This window comes from Sapajus apella, unplaced genomic scaffold (genome assembly GCF_009761245.1).
Source record: "Sapajus apella isolate SASKATOON/1434 unplaced genomic scaffold, GSC_monkey_1.0 scaffold72, whole genome shotgun sequence".
NCBI classification, from domain to species: Eukaryota; Metazoa; Chordata; class Mammalia; order Primates; family Cebidae; genus Sapajus; species Sapajus apella.
In genome coordinates this window covers 5,568,502-5,582,970 of record NW_022437012.1, presented here as the reverse complement: position 1 = coordinate 5,582,970, position 14,469 = coordinate 5,568,502, and the positions used below count along the sequence as shown (strand labels likewise).

At 32.9% G+C, this 14,469-nt stretch overlaps 1 protein-coding gene across 3 annotated transcripts in view; it reads left to right on the top strand.

Moving 5' to 3' along the window:
• DPP10 (dipeptidyl peptidase like 10) overlaps positions 1-14,469 on the top strand; it is a 1,433,428-nt gene that overhangs the window by 1,383,785 nt on the left and 35,174 nt on the right. For all 3 annotated transcript variants that reach the window (XM_032250727.1, XM_032250726.1, XM_032250725.1), the window contains exons 14-19: positions 486-577; positions 1,046-1,093; positions 4,101-4,222; positions 5,570-5,617; positions 9,385-9,483; positions 9,591-9,660. In XM_032250727.1, coding sequence (XP_032106618.1) covers positions 486-577; positions 1,046-1,093; positions 4,101-4,222; positions 5,570-5,617; positions 9,385-9,483; positions 9,591-9,660 — 479 coding nt within the window. The remainder of the gene's footprint in view (positions 1-485; positions 578-1,045; positions 1,094-4,100; positions 4,223-5,569; positions 5,618-9,384; positions 9,484-9,590; positions 9,661-14,469) is intronic.

Sequence of the window (14,469 nt, the reverse complement as noted above, 5' to 3'; positions counted from 1 at the left end):
CTGTGTCTATAAGCATCAACATGAATTCATCTTGGAAAAAAAGTATTGCATTGAAATGGCAAATCTTATAACAATGTCATATTACAAGGGTTAAAATGAAAACTAAGCTGAATATTTATTGGAGTAGTTTGTTCTAAAATGTTTTCTTTTTTAAATCTAACTGTACAGCTGCCAGTCATTTAGATGAGTGTGATCAAAGTCCCAACTTGGTATCAAATGTTGCCATCAAGATGGTACACTTGGATCACCCTCACCTGGAGGAGTTTTCCGAATGATTTTTCTGTAGTCGAAATAAAGGCACTAATCTACCTGCCTTGGTGTGTGTTTATAGGAATGCATGTCCATCCTTGAGCTGTAGAACAGAAAACTGAATGTTAACTGAGAATTAAAGAATTCAAAGTGTCATGAGCAGTTGATACATTCGTGTTTACCAGAAATATGCTGTTTAAATAAAAGGAAAAACAATATTTTCTATTTCTTTGCAGAGTAAAAGTGAGCAAATTACCGTGCGGCATCTGACATCAGGAAACTGGGAAGTGATAAAGATCTTAGCATATGATGAAACTACTCAAAAAATGTGAGTGTTTTCAGTTCTCTAATCAGGCTGCAAGTCAGGATTGTCAAATGCCATCTTTCCTGGAATTATGTTTCGCTCCCCATAGTCCTAGTCAAAACAAGCCAGCCATGGAAAGAATAACCTTTCTTTAAAGGCCTCTTCCACACTTCACACAGAGACATATTACACAGAGGCATGCACACACATACACACACACACACACACACAAGATTGAGAGAGATTATGAAAAAGAATGATTTTATCAGGGGAAAATTGTGTTTCCAGAGTATCAAAGCCCTGTGTTTAAATAGCAAAACAACTCCTATCTATATTTTGGCAGTTTAGAAAATTCAAGTGAAGATTTAATGTGAAAATTCAAGTGAAGATTCAATGTGAATTCAAGATTCAAATGTGACAATGTGACAAAATTTACATATCACAAAAAATAGATCTGTGTCTAATGCTTGTGTTATTTTCTTTCCTGGACAGTTACTTTCTGAGCACTGAGTCTTCTCCCAGAGGAAGGCAGCTGTACAGGTAAGCAGTGTGCAAGGATGTCCTTACACAGATTAGCTTCTCAATGGCTATCTATGTAGCATAAGGAAGGGAAGGAAAAATTCAACAAGTCTTTTTCAGCATGGCTAGGGAGAGCGAACTTCGCATGACAAAGCTTCACCCTCTTGCACTAGCCCCTCCCTTGGCAGGACTGGAGACAGTGGAGCCTGCTTGCTCCCTTGCTACTTTGTTGTCTCCTTATTCTTTTCTTCACCTGCATTTGCAATTTCTTAATATGTTTTTTGTGGCTGACTTGTCTCAACTCTCCACATCAGAGACATTTACATATTTTCCCTTGTGTTCCCTTTCATCTTCTGCTAAGTCTCATTTTGAGTTTTCAGTGCATTAATGTGGCACAGGTGAAATTTATTCCTGTACAATATAATGTTGTGAACAGTTAGTCTAGTGTATCAAACAGGAAGCTTTTCCCCTTTGTCCTGTCTTTCATAAAACCCAATGAGATTGTTGAAAGAGGTGGCATCCTTATTTAAATAATGAATGCTCATTGCTTACTAAAATAAAGCAATACATGAGAAAATAATTACATGTGCTCAATTTTCCCAAATGCAAAACTATATTCAGAAAAGGACTTAAGATCATACCTATTTAGTATTAAAATGTCTCCTCAACTCAGAAAGCTTTCACCAGGATCTCACAAGAATGACTTTTTTTTTTTGGCTGGCAAGCAACCTATTAATTCTTGATTTTATATACATGTTCTAATTTCCATTTCACAGATCCATTTTTAAAGTGTCAAAGCTGCCATGACATATTCTCAGGGGAAATTGATCATGTTTGAAGAAGTGTCACCACTAATTCTTTCCAAGTAGTATTGATTTTCCTTTGAGAGTAAAAATGCATGTTTAAAGTACCCCGACTTCCTCTACATCATCCCACACACTTTTATTTATACACAATTTGCTTTCATCAGAAACAAGCTTGTTGTTTTAATCGCCTTTCTTAATACATCATTTTTATATTCTTAGTTTATTCTCTTGGACCTCCTGGGACCCATGTTCTTAATTCTAATGACTGCCAGGAAGCAAGGCTCCAGAGTTAGTGATTTGCATTTTGCATTAGGGGCCTTGATCAAAGTACTGGTCATTTTTTCTTTTAGTGACCTGAAGCTTATCTTTCTTGAAATGCACATTATGATTGATATCAGTAACAATAAACTATGGCTTAGAGAGGTGGACATATGTTATATCTTATAAAACTCTCACTTTATAAAACTCAAAGAAAAATGACAGCATCAGAAGATTAGACTTGGTCAAGTTCAGAAAAATGGAACAGCCTCAATCTTTCTCCCCATTATTAGTCTAAAATGTGATTTGAATCATAATGACTTCTTAGATTTGCACGCCTGTCTTATTGCTCTAGTAACTGAGGCAGAACAGTTAATATATCTCTGACATGTAATAGTGTAGTCAACTGTGTTATAAAGAAAATGTAGTACCACTAAATTTTCCCTTAAATAGCTCATCAAATGCCACTTGGCTTGACTGTAAGATAACGTTAGTGTTTGACTCAGAAATGCAATCAGTGTCTTGCCCAGGCTATAAAAATGATCATTGGTTGACTTAATATATGGCACTAGGCACCCCTGCAGGATCAGAACTGCTATGGTAGTCATTGTTACTTCCTTTGTCTCAAAAATTGTATCTCCTTATTTCAGCAACCTCATAATCTAAATAATGAGAAAATACCACATAAATCTTGAGGGAACTTGGATCCAAAAGCTTTATGGAAGAGTAGAGAGAAAAAGGTTTTAAATCTTAGTATGTCACTGAATAGCTGCGTGCAACTGGGGTAATTTCTAAGCCTTTCTGTGGTGAAAATTTTACAATATTATGAATGTGATTAGTGAAACTGAATTGTGCACTTAGAAATGCTTAGAATGACAAATTTTGTTATATAGATTTAACCTAAATTTTATAAAATGAAAAAAATTGAGTGTGAATATTCTATAAGTTATGATGAGTAAAACTAATATGATTCGTGCTTAGTATATATTAATTGTTTTGACTATTAGAAGAAAATTTAGATTGTAATCATCTCACAGTGTTTCAAATATGGAATTGTGATTCTGTGAACTGTTTCTTGTATCTGCCTCAACATCCCTGTTCCAATCCCCATGCCTACAGCATATTACACATCAAAATTGACATGAATATTATTCATTTGTAAAATTATAGCCAGAAGTCATGTTTCATTCCAAAATGAAATTGAGACCCTTTTGTCTGATCAAATTTTTAAAAAGTATTTTCAACAGTGTTTTCATCCATTGACCTATATAATTTTGCATTCAGACTTATTTATTAAAAAATTTGATAGAGGAAATTCAACCTTGTATTACTTTCTCAAATTCTGTGACCATTACTGTAAAAGAAATATGATGATGACTTTTCTCTTTACCACCTCATTATCTCAAAGTATGTATTGTCATTAGCCATTATATGTGTTGTAATACAGATACAACATTTTTTAATCAATAATTTTTCTGCAAGTAAATGATGGGGAAAATTTGGCACTGTTACCAAATTCTAATGTTTATAATGTTTAAGAAAACCATGAGCTTGATTTTTTTTTGACTTGTGGAAACACTTATTCCTTCTTTCAATTAGTACATATTAAATATTGAATATTGAATAGTCTGTGTGGGAAATTCCCTTTAAGGTTTTACACAGAAATATCTATTAAAAATGCAAAAAAACAATAAGTTATTTTGAGTTCCATTGAACTACAAGCATACATATTACATACATACAAGAATATAAAATTTTAATGTTAATAGATTAAGAAAAATGTATTTTAACATTACTAATAGAAGTTGACTTTTTGTGTATATAGTGAGTCATAGTTTACAATGAACCTCTATGCAAGCACCAGTGTAACTCCTCTATTTATATTATATTTAAATATGAATACCTCACATTCAAGTGTCTAGAATAGTACCATTTCTGTAATAACTGCCTTTTTCTTTCTCCAGTGCTTCTACCGAAGGATTATTGAATCGCCAATGTATTTCATGTAATTTCATGAAAGAACAATGTACATATTTTGATGCTCGTTTCAGTCCCATGAATCAACATTTCTTATTATTCTGTGAAGGTAAGATAATTTATGAATTCTGATATATTTTATTCATTGTATTTAATCAGTATCTGTTGGTATCATTAGCCACTATTACATCAGATGATTTCATATTCTTAATTTGTAAATTTTTTAAAAGGATATATATTATATATAGATTTACTGAGATATAATGTTTTACATATTTCATGTAGAAATAAAATTTGAGAATAAGACAATAAACATTAACACATAATTAATAAGTGCTATTTGAACATGAGTAATTTTAAAAGGTGAATAAATATATTTATATCAGCAAAGCCATGCCACAATCATAAACTAATTTACCTAGTCTTTAGGAAAAGTAATAGTCTAGTCTTCTTGTTAAAACAATGCCTTGCTTGTTAAGAGATTTAGGATCTATGGAAATTTAGGACCTATAGAAATTGAATTCTCTCGCTTTAGCTTTCTTCAGTTCTAAACAATTACATTCACCATTGTTATTTTTCCCATTTTGTAACTATGTGCTGTAGTCTTACATGGTTACGTAGTATCTCTATAATGTATTCACAGAAATCATTTTCCCTTTAATATGATACTGTATTTCCCAGAGATTAAATGGAACACGTGTCCTCTTTTAATCTGAGGAATTGAGTGCTGCTACAGCAGCTGATATATTAAGCTGTCCTTTTTAAAGACGCAATGAGAGTTATAGCAAGACTTACTTTTTAAAACTGTTTTTCTCTTAATAAATGAAATGAAACAATCGAAAAAGAAGTACTTGTTTAATGACACCAGAAAAAAAAAAACCCAAAACATTAGTTTTAGATGGGATTTCTTAGAGAAGTGAAGTTTCAAGATAACTTTTAACAGTAACAAATTAGCTAGTGTATTTTAAATAATTGTAGATTATGATTAATGTATTTTTATATTAATATATAATTACCACCCAATTTTTAAACTTTTCTTATGGATAAACTATTTCAAATATGCATGCTTGCTTTCTTTTTTGGCTCAGTGGCAAATAGAATTTAATCTTGTATCAGCAGATAAATGGTAAAAGGGTCATGAAACAGCTTTCTGACATCAGTGGCTATTCTATAAGAGACTAGAGATAAAGAGAAAGCATGTATAATTGGCTAAAAACATAGACATGTAGAACATTTGAGGGAAAAGAGAATCTTCACAATAATCTTTGCAAATAGTTTCCTTCCTATATACACTTACTCTTCTGAATAAATTATCTATAAATAGGAATGAAAGCTAGTGGTCTGGTTTCTGTTTCGTTGTGTTTTAACCACAAAGTGGTTCCATTTGGAAAAAAAAATTATGTAAACTTACTTAGATGTCTTTAAAAATGTTTATACACATATTTTTAAATTCCAGGTCCAAGGGTCCCAGTGGTCAGCCTACATAATACAGACAACCCAGCAAGTGAGTACACAAGAAGACAATTCAGAATAGTTATGGTTTGCATTGGTCTTAGACATTATATTATGTATTCTGAGTCGTATACTCTATAAATCCTTCTTCAAAAAAAATCCCAGCATGAGGAAAGCTTTGCACGAAGCATCAACTTGATCTTATGTATGTAAACAGTAAAGCAAGTGATGTGAGCCATGTTACAGGCAGGAGGTGAATCTTATATGCCTAAAATAAGGTATCAACTATACCTCACTCTAACAGAGTGATTGACAAAGCAGGTACATTTCAGCTTACTGGCCTCTTAATATTCTGATTCACTGTTGCCTGGGGAGCATCACATACTGGGGTCTTTTGCAGGGAGTTAGGGGAGGGACAGCAGGGGGTGGAGAGTTTGGGGAGGGATAACATGGAGAGAAATGCCAGATATAGGTGATAGGGAATGGAGGCAACAAACCACCCCGCCATGTGAGTACCTATGCAACAACCATGCATGATCTGCATGTGTACCCCAGAACCTAAAGAACGATTTAAAAAAATGGCACAGATACTTTGGAAGAGGATTTAGCTATTTGTGCCATGTGATCCAGCTATCACATTCCTTGGTATTTACCCAGAGGGGTTGAAAACTCATGTCTAAGCAAAACCTGCAAATGGATGTTTATAGCAGCTTTATTAATAATTGCCAAAACCTGGAATCAACCAAGACGTACCTCAGCAGATGAATGGATAAATACACTGTGGAATATCCAGACAATGGAATATTATCCAGCACTGAAAAGAAATGAGCTATTAAGTCATAGAAAGACATGGAACCCTAAATGCACGCACTGTGTGAAAGAAGCCAATTTGATAGGACTGCATATTATATGATTACAACTGTATGACATTCTAGAAAAGACAAAACTGTGGAGTTAGAGCAGTGGTTGCCAGGGGTTGGGAGGGCATTGGGAGGGATGAACAGACAGAACACAGAGAATTTTTATGGCTCTGAAAATAATCTTCTGAATATTGTAATGATGAATACATTGGTCCAAACCAATAGAATTGTACAATACTGAATGAACCCTAGTCTAAACCCTATATAAACTCTTATCAGTGGTTATGATATATCAATGTAGGCTTTTCAGTTATTAAAAATGTATCACTCTGTTGGTGCATGTTGATAATGGGCGAATGAATGTGTGTGGTGGGGAGGGATACAGGGGAAATCTCTGTACCTTCCTCTTGATTTTGCTGTCAACTTAGAACTGCTCTTAAAAATTAAGTATTTAAATAAATAAATATAAAAAAAGAAGAAAAGGAGTAAGAATGCTCTGTCAACAAACTTGTACTTCTAAATAACACATTGATCAATAAAAAAATAAATAATTAGAAAATCCTTTGCACTCAAAGGAAAATAAAAACACATCAGATCCAAATTTAGGGGTAACTACAGTTGTGATTAGAAGGAAATATATGAATCTAACTTATTGTATAAAAATAGAAACACAACATATCCCGATTTAGGGGGTACTGCAGTTGTGTTTAGAAAGAAATTTATGACTCTAACTTACTGTATAAAAAGGAAACGTTTAAATCGAAAATCTTCTCTTTCACCTTAAGAAACTAGAAAAAGAAGGGCAAATTAAAACAAAGTTGAAAGAATGAGATAAAAAATGAATAAGAAGGAAATAAATGATACCAAAAATAGACTAGCAGTAGAGAAAATGTATAAAACCAAAAGGTGCTTCCCCAAGAAGATCAGTAAAATTGGCAAAATTCTAGAGAGAGAGACAAGAAGAAAAAGAGAAAAATGTAATGACATTTAATAAAATATATGATGCCCATACAAATGCTGCAGATATTAGAATGATACTAACAGAACATATCATCCAGTTCCAGCTAGATTCAGTGGTGCATTCTATGCAATATTTAATTAATTAAAACCAAACTTACACAAACTCTTTTTATGCCAGTAAATTTGACATCTTAGACAGTGGACACATTCCTTAAAAGACACAAATCGCTAAACATTCACATGAGAAGAAATACAATATATAAATATGCAGTTAACATTCTCCTCACAAAGAAAGCTCCAGTTCCAGCTAGATTCAGTGGTGCATTCTATGCAACATTTAATTAATTAAAACCAAGCTTACACAAACTCTTTTTAAAAATATAAGGCTAGCATTGACCAGATTCCAAATCCAGGCATATATATTAGGAGAACAACAACAACAACAACAAAAATCATTTTCTCATGAATTTGCTGGGTTTGACTTAACTTGCAAGTCAAACCCAGCAATTATACAAAGTATGATTATTATGGCCATAATGGGTTTACTCAAAGATTCTATGTTTGCTGTAACCTTCAACAAGCAATGTAGTTCACCATATTGCATTGACACCTCTAAGGTTTTAAAAAAAATTAAAAATTTTGGCAAACAATAATTAATTAATAGTAATTCTCAAGTTATGATAAAAAAGCAATTCCTGAACTTCATGAATGATATCTGTAAAAATACTACAGCTGACATCATGCTTAATAGTGAAAGAATGATGCTTCTCCCTGAAGGCTGGAAAAGTCAAGAATGCTTTTTTCTCACTCCTTCTGTGCAACATTGTAGTAGAGGACTTAGCAAGTAAAATGGGTAAGAAAAGAAACACATGCAGTAAACCTGCTTATTTGCAGAAGACATAGGGTGTACAAAACAAAAAGCAAGGAAACAAAAAAACTATGGAATGTACACACAATAAACTATTGAAAATAAGTGAATTTATCATGTTACAGGTGTAGGTCACTACTTAAAATTCAACTGTTTTATCAATGAAAATACAAGATTTAAGAGTATTTTAAAATACTGTTTAAAGTAACATCAAAAATCCATACAGTATCTAGGAATTATCTAATAAAAATATAGACCTCCTCTTTAAAGCTATATAATACTGCTGGGAGAAACTAAAGACTCAAATTGCCATAGACACAGACATACAGATAACTGTCTACAATATGTACATGTGGATATATGTGTATACATATTCAAACATATATGTGAATGTATATATTTATGGATTCAAAGGCTCACTGTTTTTATCAGTAAAGTCTCTCCAGATAGATCTACAAATTTAATACAATGTATATACATCAAAATTCCAGCAAGCTACTGATATCCACTTCATGTTTATCAAATATTTTGATACTTCATTTTTGATATTTCTCCATTACCGTATTTTGAAGGTCATTACTCTTTTCTTCTGCAGTGTCTAATATTTTATTAATCTCACCCAGTGTATTTTTTCATCTTAGATAATATAATTTTCATGTATTTCATATTATGCAGTATTTATTTTTAGAAACATATTGCATGCTCATGCTTTTTCTACCTTATTAAACACCTGAACTACAGTCCAGGTGTCCTCATCCTGTGTTTCTGTAAGCCTTTTAATTTGTAAAGGTATCTAGACATTGTGAATCTTATCTCATTTGGTGCTAGATAGTCTTGTATTTTGCTAAAATGTTCTTAAGCAGGTTGGCAATATGATTAGATTTGCATTTTGAAAATGTAAATGATAAATTTAATATAGAAGCAAGTGAAAAAAACTGGTATAATAAAGCTCACTTAGTAATTCAGTAATTATGCAGTGTTGTAGTGATTCAGAAGAAAAATGATGAGTTAGTCCGTACCTAGCACAGCACCTGCCAAATGGTAACAACTGGATAATTTTTTGTTGTGTCACACTGTTTATTGATTAATGCATAGGAGTTAGCCATTTACACTACCCTTTTTGGTTTACAGAATATTTTATATTGGAAAGCAATTCTATGCTGAAGGAAGCTATCCTGAAGAAGAAGATAGTAAAGCCAGAAATTAAAATCCTTCATATTGACGACTATGGTAAAGTTTTGTGCATGCTATGTTATTCAAGAACAACTTTCTCTGCGTCTTATGGTTTTACCTGTAAATGACTCTCCATCTTTAATATTTTGCTCTTTCTTTAAAAGAACTTCCTTTACAGTTGTCCTTTCCCAAAGATTTTATGGACCGAAACCAGTATGCTCTTCTGTTAATAATGTAAGTATTTTATTTGTTTTTGAAATAAAGGAATCTAAAGATTTTATATTTTTGTGTCTCACATGACAACATTTGATTAAATAAATGAGACGTCCTCTAGGTGTAGTTAACCAGGGCAGCTGTCTGTTGTCTAAATTCCTCGAGGAGTCCATCACTAAATCATGTGTAAGGATGTGTAATTTTCTGAACTTCTTGCATCCCACATGGAGTTTGGTGCTACTGCCAGGAATAGTGACACTAAGTAGTTTGATTTGTGGATGTCTGCTTAGCAGTTACTCAAGCCCTGTGCTGTTTACCAGTTGTTTATGCAACATTGAGGAACTTGTAATTCCACTGCTGAAACAAATGGTTATGTTTATATCACTCCTATCAGTTTTTCCTCCTGGATTCATGGCCTGCCGTAAGCTGCTCCCATGCCCAGAAAACTTGCCTCAAGTTTCTTTTTTTTTTATCTTGAAATTGACTTTGAAATTAAATATCTTTATACATTTTGTAAGGCTATGTCGTGACTATATAGTATTAGGCACCAAAGCCCTTGATATCTGATGCCTAACTAACTTGATATTGATGTAGCATTGTATTCCTGAGAGTTATAAGTTATTTCCCTTATTAAGGGCTCAGGTAGCATGTTGATATAATAGTGCTTAAAATTGTCTAAAATTATGTCTTTAGATACAATATTTAGAAACAGTAAATATGAAACTAACATTTCTTATGATCACTGAGTATAGTGGATAAGTATTTAGTCTGTGGAATTGAATTTCCTAGGTTCAAATTCTAGTTTTGCCATTTGTTAGCTGTGTGTCCTTGGGCAAGTTATTTAACCTCTTACAAGGCTAAATTTTTCTAAATATAAAACTAGCATTACAGTACAACCTATGCTTTAAGAGCACTTTGTAGATTGAGTGAAATACAACATATACAGCCCCTTAAACACTGCCTAACACATATGATTCTTAAAATTATTGGAATTTAATTCTTTTTTGTGTAGATTGCATTTATTTTATTTAGATATTTTAATATATACAAGCCGTTTTTCCCTTTATTTTAAAAAACCACATAATATAGAAATAATATAATATTTAATTTTCTCTCTCACCTCAGTGTTCATTTCTAATTCTAATTATTGAGCTTTGTGTAGTTTCTCATATCCAAACTTTTCTGCTTTGTCACTAAGAGCCAGAAAGCTCTGAAAGTTCTTAATGTCTCCCTAAGGAAGTTCTTATTTGCTGTTTCTTAATTCATTGTTTTTTCTTGTCCTTTTTACCTAGTTTTCTTCTGCTCCCATTTTAACTACATGTATCATTTATTGAGGAAAAATGTTTAAGGTATTAAAATGAGACAAAAAGAAAAAACCCATCCTCTATCTCAGTCACATCTCCCTTTGGTAAAAGGAAATATTCTTTTGATTCACTGAAAAATAAACTTCATCAAGGAAAGGGACATCCCTCAGGCTCATACGAGGCATCCCTCAGTATATGGTGACCTTCAAAATGGAAGACAAAAGAAATGACTGCCCTTGAAGCATGACATTTATGCAAACAAATGTATAGATAATTATGCCCACTTGCATATCCACCTGCTCTAGGGCAGTGTCACATATAGGGAGAAAACCAAGTAAGAGTTAACGAATTCTCTTTTTTTTCTGAATCAGAGAAGCTAACTGGCTAATATGGGTATCAGACCTCTGTTTTTTTCTGGTTGAGTTTTAGTTTCTAAGAGGAATATAAGGAACTACTCAAAAAACCAATTTGAAGATTTCTCTTATTGGCAAGGGATATTTGGGTCTTTTTGAGATGTAGGATTTTAGAGCAAAATGTTGGTTTTGGCGTCAGATAGGACTGGGTTCAAGTTGGAGTGCTGAGATTTTACCAATATGCTGCCGAATTTTTCTAATCTTTTGTTACCACAACATGGGATAATATTTATATTTAAATATGTCACCATAGTGTTTGGTAGAGCATAAACACCTGCAGATAGTCTTTAATAAATTGTGCGCAGAATTTAAAAATAATGGCAAAAACTGCAGTTGTTTTTATGGAAACCTAATATGGATAATAGTATTTTAAAGCATTTAATTTCATTAATATGCGTATTTAATGTGTGATTTAATGCCCATAAAGTTGTTGGCAGACACTGCTAAAACAGATAAAATAGTGTGGTCAGACCTATTCAATTTACTTTGCTATTTTTTTTGGTTGATAAAAGGAAGAATGAAAATAAATATTAAATCATTTCTAGTTCTTTTGTTGTATATTATTTATACTTAATATTAATTGACATTATCCAAACTTTTGGTTTTTAGAGGGAAATTATCAAAAGCTTTGCAGAATGTGACTTACAAAATCCAAAATGAGGAGATCTTTTTTAAAAAATTTATTTTTACAATATGATTTATTCTTTTTAAATTGCATGATTATTTCTAAAATATTATGCTTGGAAACATATAAGGGTCAGAATAGCAAAAGTATAAAGTGATTTTTAAGAATTTTCAAAACTGCCAATAATTTAAAGGCATTTTTTTTTCTCAAGATTAAAGACTGTTTTCAGTGATTTTGGTGTCAGTACCCAGTGCTGCTCAATCTTTATTATGGATCTTCCAAAGAAATGGTCTTTTTACCTCCCTTTCTTGGTCATATGTTTTGAAACTCAAACTTAATTTCATAATATTGAAAATATAAGTGAATCAACGATCAGTGTCAATGTCACATTAAAAAGAGTATGTGGGATGGAGTACATACCACATAAATATTTTTACTGTAATAGAAAATCTAAGAGCCATTGGCACCACAGATGAATCTCAGTGACCTGAGTTTGCTGCAGTCTCTGTGGAGTCATGATCCCCTTTTTCTGGACAACTTCTCCAATTCCCCCTCCAAGTGCCTACTTGTTTTTCTCCTGCATTTCTGCTTAACATTATAGATAGTCCTTAAGGCATCAGAGTCCTTATTCATTTTTACACTTCTTCTCTACACATCTATATTCATTCCAGCTCTTATAACCTCAAATTGTTCTTTTTTAATATTCGTATTTGCTACTCATGTATATGTAACTTAATACAATACACATCTACCACGTTGCTTTTACATATGAGAAGCTGTGTTAAGGGCTATCGGTAGATAAAAAGAAGATTGCAAGCATCTTGAAGTCTGTAACAGTTATTTGGATTTGTTCAGTGAGCCTCCACAATGCTTAATATACAGAACTTACTGACTGTCCTGTAATTACCAAACAGTGCCAAGAGTGAAGGTGTTGTGGAAAATATCCTGCAGTTGCAGATGTTTATTTGGCAAATAAATATGAATTTAATATACTTAGATGCTGGTAAACGCAATCCAGAAAGTTGTACTGTTACTAAAAAAGAAGAGATTTTTGTTTTTGTTTTTGTTTTCTGTCTCTGTGAAGAGAAGCAGGGTCAGCTCTGGAGTTTAGTTCAGTACCAGGGGCCCGTCATCGCTTCCCATTGTTTACTTTTTCATGCCCAAGTTATCCTGCCACACTTGTTAAAGGTCTAACTAGGGAGGCAGTAAATGTTCAACAAGTAATATTAACTTCCAGAATTCAACATATGCTATCATTCCTCCATGACTTTCTTTCCTTTCTCTGAGTTCATCTTCCTTGAAATCTCAGGGAATTCATGGCCATCGATCAAGTCTTATCTCCCCGGAGCTTTCTCCCTCTTTCCTCCTCTGTCAGTTTGTGGATTAGGTCATTCTAACTGGAAAGCGTTAATCATTTCTATCTAGAATCTCATCAATGAATGTTTTGTGTATCAGAATCGTATAATTTGGTCATCTTGCTAGAAGTGATCTGTTTTCTATATAACTATTCTTTTAATCAGTGTGATAAAAGTAACTGATCCATTCACAGTGAGTGAATATATTCAGTTATTCATATCCAACAAGTCAAGATAACATCACTGCTGATCTGTTACACACACATTTCATTTCCTCAAACAATTTGAAATATTGTTTAATATATAACTAACATCAAGCTTTCAGACCAGTGAGACATCCTATCTGAATGATTTAACTCCATGCTGCTATACTGCATCTACTTACACTTCCTTTTCTTTGGTTTATTACCTTTTGCTATCTCTGTTTTAGTTGCTTTTCCACTCTGCTGCTCGGTTTAACTTTGCAAAATCTATACCTGAGAAGATAGCCCCGCTATCTAAAATCCTCTCATTATTCATTCATCATTGATTAAGATGTGCATTTTACCTCACACTACGTAATAGTCTTCTTAATATGTTGTCTATTTTTCTCTTCATTTTCATCTCACACCAGCCACCCCCAAAGAGAAGTCCCATTCTCTAGATATAAGAGACTGCCTTGTTCTGGGGAACACCACGTCTTCAATCATTACTTCGTGTGTTTTTACAAAGCCTCCCCAGTGCCCTTAGTTTGCCTGGCCACCTGAAAAAGTTCTATTAAGACTTCCAGACACACTTCTAGATAATTTATGCACACCTCTGTTATAAACATGTAATCATACCAGCTTACAATATTTACTTTGCTTTCTCTTATATTAAACTGCTAACTCCTTTTGAATTGTTTTGCTATAAGACACTAACTGGAGCAGTATTTGATAGAATAAATGAATGAATATATGAATACATCAATGAATAAGTAAACAAATCAATTAACCCTGAGTTTGTCATCAGGAATGAATGAATTAAGTTGAGATGTGGAAATGGAGAAATAAATGATTTGTGAGTTTATAATTCACTTCCGTATGGGTCCATTTCTCTCCAGTTTAGTTTTCCACTCAGTAGAACGAAACCTGAGTTTCTAATTTTTCTTACAG